This window comes from Lemur catta, chromosome 18, assembly GCF_020740605.2.
Source record: "Lemur catta isolate mLemCat1 chromosome 18, mLemCat1.pri, whole genome shotgun sequence".
NCBI lineage: Eukaryota > Metazoa > Chordata > Mammalia > Primates > Lemuridae > Lemur > Lemur catta.
Genome location: NC_059145.1, coordinates 40,339,667 through 40,358,609, shown reverse-complemented (window position 1 = coordinate 40,358,609; position 18,943 = coordinate 40,339,667). Strand labels below are relative to the sequence as shown.

The following is an 18,943-nucleotide window of genomic DNA, read 5'->3' as shown; positions in this document are numbered from 1 at the left end:
CTGGCTTTTACAAGTAGGTTTACTATCTTTTCCACTAGAACATGAGTTCCTAAAGATTATATTAATATGTAGCAAAAAAAAAATCCCCAATTTTGGGCTTCAGAGGCAGGCAGATCATCACTGAATTAAAATCCTGCCACTCTTGTGATCTCAGAGAAGTTCTTAAATCCTGAGCCTCAGGCTCCTGTCGTTTGTAAAATTAGATAAATATCTATCAGAACTGCAGGCTGGCGCTGTGGCTCACACCTGTAATCCTAGCACTCTGGGAGGCCAAAGCAGGAATTGCTTGAGCTCCCGAGTTCGAGACCCCACCTCAGCCAGCTCCTTGGGAGGCTTGAGGTGGGAGGATTGCTTGAGCTCAAGAGGTTGAGGTTGCAGTGAGCTATGACACCACTGCATTCTACTCAGGGCTAAACAGACTCTGTCTCCAAAAAATAAATAAATAAATAAAAAAGGAAACTGAACTCCCCTCCTCACTACTCCCTCCCTTCATATTCAAATATGTAAACAAAAAATAATAAAAATTTAAAAAAAGAACTGCTGTAAGGATTTTAACTGAGTTATGTATGTTTTAAGGACCTGGTATATGGTAGATATTCAGTTATTCACTAAATGCATGGATAAACCTATCATTAAAAATGAGACCACCTTAGCTTGAGCTCAGGATTTCGAGACCAGCCTAAGCAAAAGTGAGACTTAGTCTCCACAAAAAATAGAAAACTTAGCTGGGCATGGTGGCCTGTGCCTGCAGTCCCAGCTACTCAGGGAGGCTGAGACAGGAGGATCACTTTAGCCCAGGAGTTTGAGGTTGCAGTGAGCTATCATGATGCCGCTGCACTCTAGCCCAGGCAGCAGAGCAAGACTCTGTAGGAAAAAGAAAAAAAAAAACCCTACCTTAGGTAACTTCAAGTTTACTTAGCAATTTCAAGTTTATTTCATACAGTTGCTGAGGATGAAACTATAGCTGCTCTGAAAATGTATTAAATGCAATAGAAATGTTTAGTTAAAACCCATCAGTGTGTACACCAAGTAGAAATATATTGTGTAGAAAACAATCGAAGAACCTTCTGATTAGTATTTTCACCATTTCAATACCACACACAGAGGCTGAAAGGATTCTGGCTGTGTCAGGTCTAAGGGATATACAATTTTGAATCTGAGTAGGCCCAAGAAATATATTCTTGTTTTACAAAGCCCTGAGAAGTAAAACCTAACTTTGACTTTGTCTTTAAAGCCTCAGGGACACTGATTCAACATTAGCCTCCTGGTCTCAACACTGTTGGGGCAAATCCTTCAGTTTGCCTCAGAGCCACTTCCTCGCCCACCCAAACAAATCTCTGAAGGATCATCCATGCCTAAAATTCCCCTCCTAAAGCTGGGTCCAAACTGATGCACACAGAGTCTGGAGAAGTAGGAATTACTATAATTTGCCTTTTTCCACTCTCTATCTTGATATTCAAAAAAACCTGCCTCCTGAATATGTTTTCTTTGTTAAAGCTTCACTTAATTTAAGACCCAAAGCAATGGCTGAAGGGAACAATGATAAAAAAAGTAACATATTTTCATAAAATCACTTAGCCACTTCCAGAGCTCTACTGCCTACACAAAAAAAGTGACCAATTTATCACTATATAGGGAGGGCAATATTCTTATTCACTTACATGTAGATGAGAAAAATCCACAGTCCCAAGTGTGACTGGGAAAGGAGAGGTCAAGGCATCTAAAAATATCATTATTGTCTCTCACTTCCTCAAACTTCAGATAAGAAGTGGTCATTCCTAAAAGTACCACAGGGTAATGTCAAAGGAACCCAAGATCCCTGACCATGCCTAACAACTACCAAACACTGACAGGCTTCACTGAGCTGTAGACCTCAAAATGAATGTTTCTACACTAGTCTTATCTTTTCATTCATTCAACAAATATTTAGTAAGCAACTACTAAGGGCGAGGCACTCAGTACCAACCATATTCTAAGACACACTGTAATGAACAGGCTTGACAAAGCCTTTGCCCTAGTACTATGGTCCTCAATCGGGGGAAGTACAGAACTGAAGAGGGTGCTCCAAAAATCTGGGGGGCAAGGCAAGTGTTTTTGGCTGTCTGTTTCCTTACATCATCTAAGGGAGTCAGTCCTCAATATTTACATAAAGGGGAAGTTAAAACAGATTTATTTTAAACAAGCAGTTACATCGAAACTTTGAAAACCAATGACTCAGCAGAACTTAAATTCCAAAAGTAGGGGGAACAAGTAGATGAAAATTTAATTTCAAAACACGGTAAACACTACGAAGAAAATAAAGGTGATATGAAGTAGGGTGTTCTAATACAAATTGGGTTCTCAAGGGAAGGCCTCACTGAAAAACACATTACGTATAAGCGAACATTAATTGTTGTTCTCAAACCATACATAACCAAAAGTACAATAAAGTAAAAACCATTTTTTGATAGTAATTCTGATCAATACTATAATTCATGATATTAACCTGCTGTTGTTAACTAACGAATGCAATCGTCTATAATCCCTTAGGAAATCAACAACAGGTAGCAAAACCTTAGTTACCTCAAGACTAGTCTCCAAACAAAACTTGAAGCTGCCTTTACCAGGCTGGCTCAGTCTTTAATGATCACTGTTCACAAAACTAACGCAGCTAACAAAAGAGAAAGATTCACGCCCCCCGGGTTGCTGAGCTCGACCTGCTCCGGCACACTAGAGTAAACAGGAGCTTCCGCCCGGGGTGCTGGGCTCCGGAGCGAGGCCCGGGACCCCAGTCAGGACCCGGGCGCGCGGGCGCCGAGGGGAGACGCCGGGGGCGTGGCGGGCCAGGCGCCTGCCTTTGTTGTCCCTCGTGCCGCGCGGAGGGGGAGGGGCGGCCCGAGGCCCGCGAGGCCAGCAGCCGCCTCCAGCCCCTGTCGCGTGGGCTCCCTGCTCCCGCGGGCGCGCGAACCCACCTTCTTATAGTGCTTGCCCAGCCAGACCCGCACCGAATCCAGCTGGGACACCGTCTCCGGGCTCTCCCAAAACTTGCTGGCCGGGCCACCATCCTTCCGCCGATAAACCGCCAGGCCCGCGGCTGCCGCCGCAGCCCCCGAGCCCGCGGCACCCGCTGCCGCTCCCGGCCCGCCGCCGCCCGCTACCGCGGCCATCGTCGCCGCCCGTCGTCCCCACCGCCTGGCCTGCCCCGGCCCTCGCGGCGTTTCCCGTTCGCACCCGCGCCCTCGCGCGTGCAGCCGCCACCGCCGCCTCCCAGCCCCGCCCAGGCAACCCCCTTCCGGCGCGGATGCCCGGCCCCGCCCCATCTCGGGACCGGCGCCGTAACCGACACGCGCCCGCGTACACGCATGCGCAGCTCTCGCACTGGCGTGCCACGGCCGAGCACCTCTACCCGCCTCTTCCGCCCGTCGCCGCAGGCTGCAAGCCCTACCCGCTACTTAGCGTCTGCATCTGCGCTTCTGGCTCTTCGCGGGTTTCCTGCGTCCGGTCGTTATCCGGTCAACAGCGGCAAGCAGATTCTGTGTGATCGCTGCCACCACCGGAGAGAAAAGGCATGGTGTGAGAAGTGCTGAGGGGGAAAGCCCGTTTAGGGTGTCTAGAGCTGGCCGAAGGACCCACACGCGGGGTGGGACTCTGCGCCCGCCCCTGTTTTCCCTCAGACCCTCTACCCGAAGTGGCTGCGGCGGCCTTAGTAAACGTCCGTCTGCGACGCCGGTGCCTCGGCGCTACTTCCGCTTCGCAGATGTTCGGTCCGCTCAGGCCTCCAGCCACGGGAGCTCGTTCCTGCCGCAGGGCCCGTGCGCCGGCTGTTCCTTGAGATAGCAACAGGGCTTCTCTTTGGATTTTCACTTAGAAAATAAAATGAATCATTCAGATTCATTACTTAAAAGCCGATTCCTGATCATACGGTGTTGACCATCTAATGACACCCACTCGACGTTTTCTCCTTAGCACTCACCATGACCTGGTATTTTTCTTGTTTATTTTCGTACTTAATCTTCCACATAAGTTACATGAGAACGTAAGCTTTCCAGGTATTAATGTATCCTCAGCACCGGAAACAGGGCCTATTACCTAGTAGATGTTCAATAAATAATGATGAGTGAATGAATGGCCTACAAAGAGGTAGAAAGGTTTTAAATTATTAACAAAGTATGTTGGCCATATGGAGTTATGAACATAATGCTTAAATGATCTGAGAGCAGCAAGTGACTAAATTGCTTGTGAGAAAGTCTGGTGAGTTTTTGAGACCTTTTAAAAATGAATGGAATGTGATCACGGAGTGCTGTAGTTTGAATGTGTCCCCCAAAGTTCATGTGTTGGAAACTTCTTCCCCAATACAACAGTGTTGACAGGTGAGACCTTTAAGAGATGATGACATCATGAATGCCCTTATCACAGGAGTGGTTTAGTTATCTCAGGAGTGGGTTCCTGATAAAAGGATGAGTTCGGTCCCCTCCCCCATCTCTCTCTCCACCTCTCCATCTCTTCCCTTCCACCTTCTGCTATGAGATGTCACAGCATGAAGTTCTTCACGAGATGCTAGCACCTTGATATTGGACTTCCAGCCTCTATAATTGTGAGAAATAAATTTCCTTTCTTTGTAAATTACCCAGTCTCCTGGTATTCTGTTACAGCAACAAAAAACAGACTAAGACTGTGAGAAATAAATTTTTCTTTGTAAATGACCCAGTCTCTGAAAAATAGACTAAGAAAGAGACGAAAGGAAGTTCCAGACAGAGGTATGAAAACAACTGAACAAAGGCATTGAACTGTGAAAGCATGTTTGTTGAAACTCCTTAAGCCCATGCAGTAGAAGCAGAAATTGGCACTGAATTTTGACATTACCTGTAAGCCCTGGGAAACCAGCATTAACAGAGGGAATGACATGATCAGACTTGTATATTAGGAAGATAATGATTACAGCAGTGTGAACAATAGATTACAGAAAAAAGACTAGAGAAAGATGACATAAACAGTCTAAGGCACAGATGATGACGATAAAATATGACTAAAATATGAATCATGCCCTCTAAGAACTTATGCTCTAGAAATAATGGTAATAGCGGGTGTTTATGGAGCACGCATTATATGCCATGCACTGTGCTAAGTACACCTATATTACTGCAGATAAGGAAAATGAGGCACAGAGAGGTTTAATAACTTGCTAGCAAGTATTAGAGTCAGGTTTTTGAACCCAGGAATCAGACCCGGGGGTACTTCTCCCCCAACCCATTCCCAAGTCAATAACGTGAATAAAGCTGAGAAAATGCACCCGGTTGCCAGGTACAGTGACTTCTGCCTATACTCCCAGCTACTCTGCTGCAGGCTGAAGCAGGAGGATCACTTGAGCCCAGGAGTTCGAGGCTGCAGTGAGCTATGATCACACCATTGCACTCTAGCCCAGGCAACAAAGTGAGACCCTGTCTCAAAAAAAAATTTTTTTTTTTTAGTGTATATTTCTACATACAAGTATACTGTTCCTGTTGATGTGATGTGGGAAAAAAAAGTATGTTGCATACTCTCTTACATAATCACAATATAATCTAGGAAATTAATATTGATAACATTCTCAAACTCCAAGTTTTTCCTGTTGCCCCATAAGGATCCTTTATGGCAAAAGTTTCCAGTTCAGAATCATGGATTACATTGAATCAAATTTCAAGTCTCCTTCAATCTAGAACAGTTCCTTAGTCTTTCTTTTACTTTTAGAACATTGATACTTTTCCCCCCACAGGCATGTTATCTGAATGATACTTCTAAATATCACAAGCCAATTATTTTGTAAAATGTTCTTCAATTTGGGTTTGTCTAATGTTTCTTCACATTGTTTTCTTGTTTTGTTTTTTTGTGAGGTTTTTTGAGACAGTCTTGCTCTGTTGCCCTAGGCAACAGAATGAGACCCTTTCTCTAAAAAAATAAAATAATAAATTTAAAAAATTTTTTTGAACCTACCCACAAGGAAAAGCCTAAGCCAGATGGTTTTACCACTGAATTCTACCAACCATTTAAAGAAAAATTAATGCCAATTCTTTACAAACTCTTCAAAAATAGGAGGGAACTCATTTGTGAGGCCACTATTACCCTAATACTAAAACCAGACACACAAGAAATCACACACACACAAACATACAGATTAATATCACCTACAAGTATGGATACAAAAATCCTGAACAGAATGCTAACAACAAAATCTAGGAACATATAAAAAGAATTATATACCATAACCAAATTAGATTTATCCCAGAGCCTCAGAGTTGGTTTAACATCTGAAAATCAGTTGATGTCATTGTTTTAAGAATACCTGGGATTTGATTCAATCAGGTACGGTAAGACACACAGACACAGAAATGACTGTCATGAGAGAGAAGTCTGTTATACTCACAGATTACTAGAAAGGGGAAGCCTGGCAAACCACACAAGGCCACACAGGGAAGCACCAGGGCAGTCAGGAGTCTAAGGATAGTGACAGGAAACATGCTCAAGAGCCTTTATCATGGTTTCTGCGGGAAGAACTGCCAGGGTAAAAGGAGACTTAGGGTGGGCTGGTGTGAATAATTTAAGCAAGCTCTAGGGCATAGGGGCTTTCCCTAGTTGTCTGGTTGTCTGGGCAGGAGCACTGTCTAGTGGCCCAGACAGTGAGAGCCTGATAAAGGAGGTAGTTGAAAGTATGGGTTCTGGATTGGTTGGTTTGCATATGAAAGGCAGCCTCACTAGCAAGTCTATAGCTATCCCTAGGAATTGGCTAGCCCTGTGTGGACAGTCCTTTCAGGGTCAGCAAGGCCCCAAGATGTCAAAATATCAAAATACAGAAAATAGGCTGGGTATCCTGGCTCACGCCAGTAATCCTAGCAGTCTGGGAGGCTGAGACAGGAGGATCAGTTGGAATCAGGAGTTGGAGACCAGCCTGAGCAAAACCAAGACCCTGTCTCTACAAGAAATAGGAAAATTAGCCGGGTGTCAAGGCACATGCCTGTACTTCCAGCTACCTGGGAGGTTGAGGCGGGAGGATCTCGTGAGCCCAGAAGTTTGAGGTTGCAGTGAGCTATGATGATGCCACTGCAGTCTACCCAGGGCCACAGAGCAAGACTCTGTCTCAAAAAAAAAGAAAGAAAAAACAAGACAATGAGTGGATTGTGGTGGAATCCAGCCTGGACAACATAGTTAAGACCCTGTAACTTAAAAAAAAAAAAAAAAGAAAGAAAGAAAGAAAAGAAATTAAGTCCCTGGAGTTGTCCAACATTTCATGGTCATGGAGATGAGGAAAAACTTAAAAATAAAACAGAAGAAGAGGGGTCAGAAAGAAGCAAAAAGAGAAAAACTAGGTTAATATGGTGTTCTTGAAGCAAAGACAAAATTTCAAGGAAAAAGTCTCTGTATTGATATTACATATATGAGCAGTCAAATAAAATGAGGACTGAGAAATGACCATTGGCTTTAGCAACATGGAAGTCATTGGTGCCCTTGAGAAGGGCAGTCCCAGTGGCATAGTGGAAGCAAAGTATTATTGGTCAATCTGATAAAAACTCTGAATCTTCTTCCCTCCAAAATACCTGTGTGTATGTACCCACAATTTTACACATAATTTCACAAGGATTTCATGGACCCCAGAAGCCTATTGATGGCATTAGGGATCCATCCACCTCAGTCTAAAAATTCCTGGAAAACAGCCAAGCCTGGTGGTTCTGGGGCCTGTAATCCTGGTGTCCCGGGAGGCTGAGTCAAGAGGATTGCTTGAGCCCAGGAGTTTGAGGCTGCAGTGAGCTACGACTGCACCACTGCACTCCAGCCTGGGTGACAGAGCAAGACTCTGCCTTTAAGAAAAAAAAGAAAAAAAATCCCTGGAAACAGTTGAGAGAATAGAGTGAGAGATTAGAAAACTGGGTGGGAGGGTAGGCCACTGACAGGAGAGAAAAATTTTCAACTTATACCCTTAGACTATTCAAATATTTTAAACATCTGCACATCTTACTTTTCAACAAAAAGTTAATTAAAACAAAACTTATTGAAGTTCCTGTCAATACTCCTTTAATACTTAACTCTGCATGTATGTAAAAGTTCCTCCAACACACAAATCTCTTTAGTGCCTTAGAGTCTTTGCATATTTTTTTTCTGTCTGCCTGGAATGTTTCTCCCCGCCCTACCCTTGCACTGCATGCTAATTCTTTTTCCTTTAGGTCACAAGTGTCACCATGTTAGAGAGGTTTCCCTGTCAGATACTCTTGTCCACATTCCCAATAGCCATTCTCTGCTTGTCCAATAACAGGACATTAATTTTATTGGTCAGACAGCTCAGGAAGTACTTCCTGTCCCCTAGCCCCAGGAGATAAACCTTCATTATTTTAAGACTGTCCTGGTACAGTAATTCCATAGCATTGGGTAAGGGACAGCCATGTGACCCAGTTCTGATCAGTGAGAAGTTGAAGGAAGTATGATGGAGTTTCTGGGGAAAACAATTCTCCCTGACAAAAAGGGGCAGCAGGGAGAAGACCTCCATGTGATTGAGTTAGCTTAGGATGTCTAGAGTTGCAGCAGTCATCTATGAACCAGGTGGGGAAAGCTAGAGAATTGCAGAGGGGCCACACTAGGTTTCTGACTTCCTCATGTTACTTAAATGATCCAAACCCCATTACCACGTATGTCCAGGCATTTTTTAGGTGAGTTAATAAATGTCTTCCCTGTTTATGTCATCTTTGGTTGGTGCTTTGTGATTTCTAGCTGAAAGCTCCTAGAGATGACACTCTCCCTGATTATCCAGTCTAAAGGAGGTTATGTCTTGTCCCCCCTCTTCTCTCCCACAATCCCTGCAGCTGGTACCCTCTCTGCCCCTTATCTGTTTTTTGTTTGTTGGTTTCTTTGTTTTAGAAATGAGGTCTCCCCATGTTGCCCAGGCTGGAGTGCAATGGCTATTCACAGGTGTTATCATAGTGCACTGCAGCCTTGCAGGCTGGGGCTCATACAATCCTCTGGCCTCAGGCTCTGGAGTAGCTGGGACTACAGGTGCATGGCATCATACCTGGCTAATTAAAAAATTTTTTTTCTTTTAGAGACAGGCTGGTCTCTATGTTGCCCAGTTACCCTTGAACTCCTGGCCTCAAGCGATCCTCCCATCTCAGCCTCCTGAGTAGCTGGGATTACAATTGTGTGCCACTGTGACCAGCTCCTTATCTGTTTCTTCTGTGACACATATCATAACTTGCAATTTATATGTTGTAGATTGTATTTGTCTGCCTTTCTCTTGTCTCTTTTTCAAAGAATACAAGTTCTTTGAGGATAGGAACTTCCTGTCTTCTTCACCATCGTACTACTGTCTGGCACAATAAATATCTGTTTAAAATAATGAAAAAAATGAATGAATGATGGAATGAAGGAACAAACATAGCAGTCTCCACCCTGCTAATTGAATAATCCTTGAGAATGATGTATATGTCCTATATCCTCAAAATATAACCCAGGACCAGGCACTTAACCTATAAATAGTAAATAGTTGTCCAATTAGTTAATGCTATCCAGCTGAATCTCAGCCTGTCAACAGCATCTCTGTACTATGAAGGATTCTGGCCTAAATAAAGATTAGAAGGGAAAGTTTTTAAAAAAGAAAACCAAAAATACATAATTTCTGGACCTATTTCTGTTCCATGCAGCTGTTGTGTTTTATTCCATTGGGATGTATGTATCTGTGGCCTTAAACTAACTCATACAAGCTTAGGTAATTGGAGTACACTATACTACTATATGCAAGAAAAAAATAAATTATTTGTAGCTGTGCATAGTCTCTTATTCTTCATTTTAGTACCTCTTTTTCTTTTTTGTTTTTTTTCTGATACTGGGTGTCACTCTGTTGCTCAGGCTAGACGGCAGTGGTGTCAGCATAGCTCAATACAACCTCAGTCTCGAACTCATGGCCTCAAGGGATCCTCCCACCTCAGCCTCTCAAAGCACCAGGATTATACGTGTAAACCACTGTGCCTGGCCCTTTTCTTTCTTTCGTTTGTTTTTTCTGAGACAGTCTTCCTCTGCCGCCCCAAATACAATGCAGTGTCATCATCATAGCTCACTGCAACCACCAACTCCTGGGCTCAAGGAATCCTCCCACCTCAGCCTCCCAAAGCACTAGGATTACAGGTGTGAGCCACAGACCTGGGCAAAACTTTTTATACAAAATGAGAAAGACAGCCCCCCCCCTCCCCTGGCCCTCTCTACAAAAAATACAAAAAACTAGCCAGGCATGAGGGCACATGCCTGTAGTCCCAGCTTTTTGGGAGGCTGAGGCAGGAGGAGCACTTGAGCCCAGGAGTTTGAGGTTGCAGTGAGCTATGATGCACTCCACCCTTTTAAGAGACAGAGTAAAACCCAGTCTCTTAAAAAAAAAAAAAAAAAAAAAAAAAAGAAAAAATTATTATTATTTTTTTGAGGCAGAGTCTCGCCCTGTTGCCCAGGCTAGAATGCCATGGAGTCAGCCTAGCTCACAGCAACCTCAAACTCCTGGGCTCAAGTAATCCTACTGCCTCAGCTTCCCGAGTAGCTGGGATTACAGGCATGTGCCACCATGCCTGGCTAATTTTTTCTATATATATTTTTAGTTATCCATATAGTTTCTTTCTTTCTTTCTTTCTTTTTTTTTTTTTTTGAGACAGAGTCTCGCTTTGTTGCCCAGGCTAGAGTGAGTGCCGTGGCATCAGCCTAGCTCACAGCAACCTCAAACTCCTGGGCTCAAGCGATCCTACTGCCTCAGCCTCCCGAGTAGCTGGGACTACAGGCATGTGCCACCATGCCCGGCTATTTTGTTTTCTATATATATATTTTAGTTGGCCATATAATTTCTTTCTATTTTTAGTAGAGACGAGGTCTCGCTCTTGCTCAGGCTGGTCTCGAACTCCTGACCTCGAGTGATCCACCCGCCTCGGCCTCCCAGAGTGCTAGGATTCCAGGCGTGAGCCACCACGCCCAGCTTCTCAATAAACTTTTAAGAAAATTAAACGTTGGGGGTCAAAAAAAGAATCCTATCTGGGCCGGGAGCGGTGGCTCACGCCTGTAATCCTAGCTCTGGGAGGCCGAGGCGGGTGGATCGCTCGAGGTCAGGAGTTCGAGACCAGCCTGAGCAAGAGCGAGACCCCGTCTCTACTAAAAATAGAAAGAAATTATCTGGCCAACTAAAAATATATATACAAAAAAAAAAAAAAATTAGCCGGGCATGGTGGCTCATGCCTGTAGTCCCAGCTACTCGGGAGGCTGAGGCAGTAGGATCGCTTAAGCCCAGGAGTCTGAGGTTGCTGTGAGCTAGGCTGATGCCACGGCACTCACTCTAGCCGGGGCAACAAAAGTGAGACTCTGTCTCAAAAAAAAAAAAAAAAAAAAAAAAGAATCCTATCTGGACACCTCCAAGGGTGTGAATCAGCCATATGGTTTTCCAAAGTTAACTGTTAGCCAGAAATATCCATAACAGTCTTTCAACAGCAGTAAAGACATTAACTTGTGTAAATTTAGGTGTCCTAAGATCCCCTGAAAGCTCTTCCAATTTCTATCAATTAAGAACTGCATTCCCAGTGGACTCTGGAGACGAAACGCAGAAATGGCACCTTGAAAGGGGAAGGAAAAAGAAGGAAGAACAGGTCATAAGCCTCGGACCTCAGGTGGCTGAACGAGAGAATGTATTTGGTGTGTGCCACATCTTTGTGTCCTTCAATGACACCTTTGTTCATGTCAGTCATCTTTCTGGCAAGGAAACCATCTGCCGAGTGACTGGTGGGATGAAGGTGAAGGCTGACCAGGACGAATCCTCACCATGTGCTGCCATGTTGGCTGCGCAGGATGTGGCCCAGAGGTGCAAGGAACTGAGCATCACTGTCCTGCTCTGGGCCCACATCAAACTCTGGGCCACCGGAGGAAACAGGACCACGACCCCTGCACCTGGGGCCCAGTCAGCCCTCGGAGCCCCGGCCCTGGGGTGAATTGAGGATGTTACCCTCATTCCCTCCGACAGCACCCGCAGGAAGGGGGGTGGCCGTGGTCGCCATCTGTGAACTGGACTCCTCACAATACTTTCTGTTAATAAATTGCATTCGTGTAAAAAAAAAAAAAAAGAATTGCATTCCCTAAAACATCTGGCCTCCAAGTCCTTCCTAGATCTATCAGGCAGTGCAGTATATCCTTGGCAACTATTTTGGGTAGCTGAAGTTTTAAGTGCCGTAAAATTGTTTTTAAAAATTTGGTTTGTGTACATTAAAATACAGGAAAAAGATTTTGGAAATAAGCCTTAGATGAAAGATCAAATGTCACCTCTAATATGAACGGGTTGGTTCTCATTTGTATGGTTGTTAGTAAAAAAAAGAAAGAAAGAAAGAAAAAGAATGCTGTCCTCATGAGACGAAAAAAAATAATAGAAAAAACGGGGGTTGGTGATTGCAGAGCTCTGACAGACCTGTGGCGAGCACTATGGGGAAACAAATACGCTGCTGACCTCTTGTGCTCAAAAGAAGAATTACATGCCAGGCGCCGTGGCTCACACCTGTATTCCTAGCACTTCGGGAGGCCAAGGTTGGAGGATTGCTGGAGTTCAGGAGTTCAAGACCAGCCAGAGCAAGAGTGAGACATCCCCACTCCCACCCCAAGCCACGTCTCTACTAAAAATAGTAAAAATTAGACAGGCGTGCTGGCGAGCGCCTGTAGTTTCAACTGGTCAGGAGGCTGAGGCAGGAGGATTACTTGAGCCCAGGAGTTTGAGGTTGCTGTGAGCTAGGCTGACGCCACAGCACTCTACTCAGGGCAATGGAGTGAAAAAAAAAAAAAAAAAGAAGAAGAAGTAGAATTACATTTCCCACTCAGACCCAAAGTGAAAGGACTGTCACTGAATACCACTGGCAGGCTGGTCACTGATTTCGCTGGTATAAGGAGAATACCCAGTCAAGTTTAAACCCTTTACATTCGTTATGATCATAGATATATTTTGATGTATTGCTATCATCTTATAAGCATTTTATCTTTTTTGTTTGTTTGTTTACCAGGTTTTCTCTTTGCTTTGCTTTTCTCCTCTGCTGCCTTCTGTTCAATTAATAATTTAATTAATATTTCCCCTTGACTGGCTCCGAAGCTATGACTTATATCTCAATTATTTTATTTTTTATTGTTTAGTGACAGGGTCTCACTCTGTCGCCCAAGCTAGAGTGCAGTGGCATCATCATAGCTCACTGCAACCTCAAACTCCAGGGTTCAAGGGATCCTCCTGCCTCAGCCTCCCTGGGCATGGTGGCCCAGCTACTTTCTCTATTTTTTTGTAGAGACTGGCTCTTTTCTGTAAGTCTCTCTCTTGCTCAGACTAGTCTCAAGCTCCTGGCCTCAAACAATCCTCCTGTCTTGGCCTCCCAAAGTGCTAGGATTACGAGTGTGAGCCACCACACCCTCCCAGCCAATTCTTTTTTTTTTTTTTTTTTTTTTGAGACAGAGTGTCACTCTGTTGCCCGAGGTAGAATGCTGTGTCATTAGCTTAGCTCACAGCAACCTCAAACTCCTGGGCTCAAGCAATTCTTCTGCCTCAGCCTCTCGAGTAGCTGGGACTACAGGCATGTGCCACCATGCCCGGCTAATTTTTTCTATATATATTTTTAGTCGTCCACATCATTTCTTTCTATTTTTAGTAGAGACGGGGTCTCGCTCTTGCTCAGGCTGGTCTCAAACTCCTGAGCTCAAACGATCCGCCCGCCTCGGCCTCCCAAGTGCTAGAATTACAGGCGTGAGCCATCGTGCCCGGCTGGATTTATTGGCTTTTGAAAGTATGATATTAGTTTTGTGGTTATGCTGAATAAAAGAAATCTTATACAGATGCACCCTGATATACTTACAGAGGAAGGGGTATGATTTGGTTTTTAAAATCTGTCCCACTGGGCATTAGAGGATAGGGACCTACAGATGAAGCAAGATTGGCCTTCAGTTGATAACTGTTGAAGCTAGGTGATGGGTATGGGTGTTCATTATTCATTATACTGTCAGGAATTGTGCAGGTGCAGGTTTGGAATTTTACCCTATTTACAAGCTAAACTGTTAGTGGGCCTGTTATGATTTCACGGATGCTGGCAGAAGACACAAGATTTCTGGTTCAGAGACAAAAAACCTTAATCACAGCAAAAGGAGCAGCCAGCACTTCATGTTGGTTTGCAACAGTTTTCCATCTCCTAATTCCCCCAGGTGGGTGATACTTTAAAGGGTCCATATGGCTGCCTGCTTACACTGTGGCTTACATTACCAGAGAGGAACACTGAGTGTGGGAGATTCAGTTTTTAAAGCAAGTAGAAGCTAAGTCTGCTCTTAGTCCTGGAGCAGACAGTACTTTATCCCTCAAAGTTGCTTACTGAAAACACAACTCTGAAAAATAGCCCAGGTAGGAGTAGCTAGGGCCTAGAATTTTTGACATACCCAACAAGAACTTGCAGGGATGCTCGGTGTCCATGACAAATTGCCTCTCCTAACATATATGATCTCTTTATTTTGTGTTTGTTTGAAATTATTCCTAGTAGAATGTAAATTTTAAAAAGAAATGTAAATCTGAGTTTAATGTATTTAAAAATGCGTACACAGCTAGCACAGGTGTGTTAATGGCTACCATTATAATCAAATCTCTTTCTCAGGAGTCCCACATATTCCAAATGCTTCATTTTTGTTTTATTATCATATAAGGATTACACATTTTTGGCCCCCCAAAATGCAAAAATATAGAAGAGTATAAAGCGAAAACTAAAGACCCTGGTCTACTGGTCTAGCTGCCTTGTTAACAGTTGTAATATATTCTTTCAGAATATTCTATACTTACATAAACATATGTATATACACATGGTATTTAAAAAGTGCAGTTGAGATTACAAACATACTGGATATAGAAGTTGCCTTTGTTACTTAACTTTTCCTGGATATTTTTCCATGTCTGCACAGTAGATCTAACTCATTCCTTATAATTGCTGCATACTATTTCATTAAATTGATGCTGCTATGGACTGAATTATATCCACCAAAATTCATATATTAAAACTCTAACCCCCAATGTGACTGTATTCAGAGATAGGTTATAAGGGTGGGGCCCTAATCAGACAAAACTGTGTCCTTAGTTCAAAGAAGGTGAAGAGACACCAGAGACCTCTGTCTGTGAGCACAGAGGAAAGGTCATGTGAGAGCACAGTGAAAATGCAGCTGTTGACAAACAAGGAAGAGATGCCTCACCAGAAACCAACCTTCACAGCACCTTTATCTTAGACTTCTGGCCTCCAGAACTGTGAGAAAATAAATTTCTCTTGTTTAAGCCACCCAGTCCGTAGTATTTTGTTATAGCAGCCTGAGCAGACTAATACAGATTAGATTTTATTTAATTCAATTAGTCCCCTAATAAGGGGTATGTAGATTTTGTCTTTTTCTAACATTACAAATAATGCTGGAATGAATTTCCTTACACATTGAGGGGTATGGGTAGATAAATTCCTAGGAGGGTAGTGGCAAGATCATAGCTCACTGCAGCTTAGACTCCTAGCCTCAAGTGACCCTCCCACCTCAGCCTCCTCAGTCTCTGGGATTACAGGTGTGAGCCACCATGCCCAGCACACTTACATCTTAAATCTGACAGATGCTGCCAAACCACCCTCTAAAAAAAGTACTACCAATTTATAGTCCCCCGAATAGTGTATGAGTGCTTGTTTCCCTAAACTGGAGCCAGGGTCAAAGTGTTTACTCATTCAACATTTACTCAGTACTTACTTTTGAACAGTGCCAGGAACTATGCAAGGTGCTGAGGATACAGTGGTGAACAAAGGATTAAATCCCTGCCTTCATGGATCTTTCATTCTCGGGGGGAAACAGGTCATAAGAAAGAATGCAAAAATAAATACACAGCTGGTCTGGGAAGCTGTCTGAGATGACATTTGAGCAGAGACTTAGATGGAGAAAGAAAACAAATCTTACCAATACTTGAGGGAAGAAAGCTAAGATTGTTTCATAGTTTGAATTATCTTTTAAAAATAAGCAAGGTTGTAATTCTACTCCAAGGTATACACCTAAAAGAATTATAAACAGGTGTTCAAACAAAAACTTGTATGCAGTGTTCACGGCACTACTTCCAATAGCCAAAAGGTGGAACTAACACAAATGCCCATCAACAGATGAATGGATAAACAAAATATGGTATATCAATAAAATGGAATATTATTCATAAAAAGGAATGAAGTACTGAAACATTCTATAACATGGATGAACCCTGAAAATATGTTAAAGAAGTCGGATATAAAAGGCCACATGCTGTATGATTCCATTTATATAAAATATCCAGAGTAGGTAAATCCATAGAAATGGAAAGCACATCAGTGGTCGACAGGGGCTGTTCAGAGGGAATGGCGAGTGACTGATTAATGAGTACCTACAGGGTTTCCTTTTGGGGGTAATGAAAATGTTCTGGAACTAGATAATGACAATGGTTGTACACGTACATGTACCAAATGTCATTGAATTGTATACTTTAAAATGGTTAAAATAAACCAAGTGCAGTAGTGTGTGCCTGTAATCCCAGTGACTCAGGAAGCTGAGGTGCGAGGATCACTTGAGCCCACAAGTTCAAGACCAGCCTGGGCAACATGGCAAGACCCTGTCTCTATAAAATAAATAAAATGGTTAAAATAGTGAATTTTATGTTACATGTATTTTGCCACATAAAAGCACAGTAAAAGAAAAAAGGTTGAGCTTTATGTATTCTTAAATTTAATGGCCATATGTGATACATTTTTTGCTGCCTGTTCATGCCCAGTATCCATGTTTCTGTTGGATTGTAGATTTTAAAAAGTTAATCTATAAACTCTCTTTGCATATTAGGGAAATTAATTCCCCATTTTAAATAAAACATACCAGTTTAAGGAGTTTTTCATAGTTATATAGAGATCCAAAATAGCACCATTTCATTCCAAGTGGAATTGTCTAGAGTAATGAAATTTCAGTAGTGAAATGACCTTAAAAGCCATGTGGTTCAACTTTGGTGGTATTGAAGAATCTCCTCACTCTACAGAATCCCTAGCAAGTGGTCCTTGTTGACTTCAAGAAAGCAGAGAAAGGGAGTATTTAACCTTTTGGAACTCTACCAACTTTGAAGTACCTACAAAATTCCCTATAAAAATATTAAAGAGAGGAAAAAAAGAAATGACACACTCAAATGGGGCAACTGAAGAGCATTTATTAATGGAACTATTTAGAGAAAGTGTGGGCAGGTTTAAAGGAATCCAGAAAAGGATGGTGAAATACCCTAGGTTTGTCAATAGTGGGGAGTCATAATCTCTTCTAAGCACTTGGAGAGTAGCTTGGAAATGTAAGAGAGGTCTTAGATCCCATTCCTCAAGGCTTTAGACCCCATGACAGAAAATTATGTACTTCTTCCAACCTATTTTCTGTGGCTTGATGGCCTTGGTTATGAATTCTACTTTAGTATGTAAACAAAAAAATTGGTTCTACCAACACTTCAACTCGATGATATTGAAGAAAAATAACCTAAGTGGCCTGAGTCCACAGGACAAGAATCTGGTGGAGGGAAACTATTGTCCAAGCACCCCTAGAAAACTTAGATGGCATTGGGAACACAAGTATAATGCCAAGAGACTAGTGTTTTAGTTGGGGAAGACAGAGCAAAAAATTACTTTAAGTGCTACCACATAGGGAAGAATAAACTGTTATAGGAGCTCAAAGTAGGTCCTTGAAGAATGAACAGGAAACTGTCAGAAGTTTCTAGAAAGAGATGTTAGCAAAGAATGAAGTCTAGGGGAACCAGGAAGATAAGGCAGTGATAAGGGCATGACCAGGAAACAAGAGGTGAAATATATGGGAAAGAGAAAAGATAAATATTAACTGGCACTCACCTTAATAGAAAATGGATCATTTTATCAGCCTTCCCAGATAAAACTTTTCATTAAGAAAAGTACAAGGCTCAAGAATAAAGAAAAGGCCAAAAGGGTGGGAGGGAGGAAAAAAAAAGAATAAAGAAAAGATCTTCAGAGAGAAAACTAAAAACCTAAATATGCAACAAGGAAAAGTACTTAGAATGCTCTACTTAAGCCTCTTTTTTCCCCTTAATTTTTTTTATTGTGGCAAGATACCTTTTTTTTGAGACTGGGTCTTGGTCTGTCACCTGGCTGCAGTGGCACAGTCACAGTTTACTGCATCCTCAAACTCCTGGACTGAAGGGATCTTCCTGCCTCAGCCTACTGAGTAGCTAGGACTACAGGTGTGCACCAACACATCCTGCTAATTTTTAATTTTTTGTAGAGATGGAGTCTCACTATGTTGCCCAGGCTGATCTGAAACTCTTGGCCTCAGGTGATCACCTTGGCCTCCCAAAGTGCTGGGATTACAGGCATGAGCCACTGCACCCAGCCTAAAATTTACCCTCCTAACCAACTTGACAACACTTCTTTTCTGACTTATTGATAGTAGCCATCCTAATAAGTGTGAAGTGGTATCTCATCGTAGTTCTGATTTGCATTTGCCTAATGATTGGTGAGCATCTTTTCATGTGCTTTTTGGCCATTTGTATACCTTCATTGGAGAAATGTCTATTCAAGTCTATCCCCATCCCCATTTGAGGCTCTTTTGCAGTGCTTCCTTTAGGTCTTAAGACATATTTGCATACTTTTCTTATCCTCTCTACCAGACTGTAACTTTCTTTGGAGCAGGGATCACCACGTCTTTATCATTTCCTTTCCAACAGCATTTCAAACACAATCTGAATGAAGCTGAATCCATCTTCTCCAACTCCTGTGTCCCTTCATTGTATTAATAGCGCATAATCCTTTCAATCACTATGGTACAGATCTCAAAGTTACCTCTCTATACACCTGTAGCCAGGGCTCAGCCTGCTGCCCCACAATCATCCCCTCATTCCTTTCTTGTCCTTTTCACTGCTGAGCACAGCTGAATCCATCATTATCTCTCCTAGGAT

General features: G+C 42.8%; 2 protein-coding genes across 2 annotated transcripts in view; one reads left to right on the top strand and one right to left on the bottom strand.

Moving 5' to 3' along the window:
- The window catches only part of SMARCC1 (SWI/SNF related, matrix associated, actin dependent regulator of chromatin subfamily c member 1), a 144,848-nt gene extending 141,594 nt beyond the window's left edge, over positions 1 to 3,254 (bottom strand). The window contains exon 1 of the mRNA XM_045530371.1: positions 2,952 to 3,254. Within this exon, the coding sequence (XP_045386327.1) occupies positions 2,952 to 3,146 (195 nt within the window). The 5' untranslated portion in view covers positions 3,147 to 3,254. The remainder of the gene's footprint in view (positions 1 to 2,951) is intronic.
- A 26-nt stretch (positions 3,255 to 3,280) lies between these two features.
- Positions 3,281 to 12,017, top strand: LOC123623404. The gene is given in 3 exon segments (XM_045530472.1): positions 3,281 to 3,501; positions 3,654 to 3,787; positions 11,482 to 12,017. Coding segments are annotated over 3 exon segments (891 nt in total).
- The last annotated feature ends 6,926 nt before the right edge of the window (positions 12,018 to 18,943 follow it).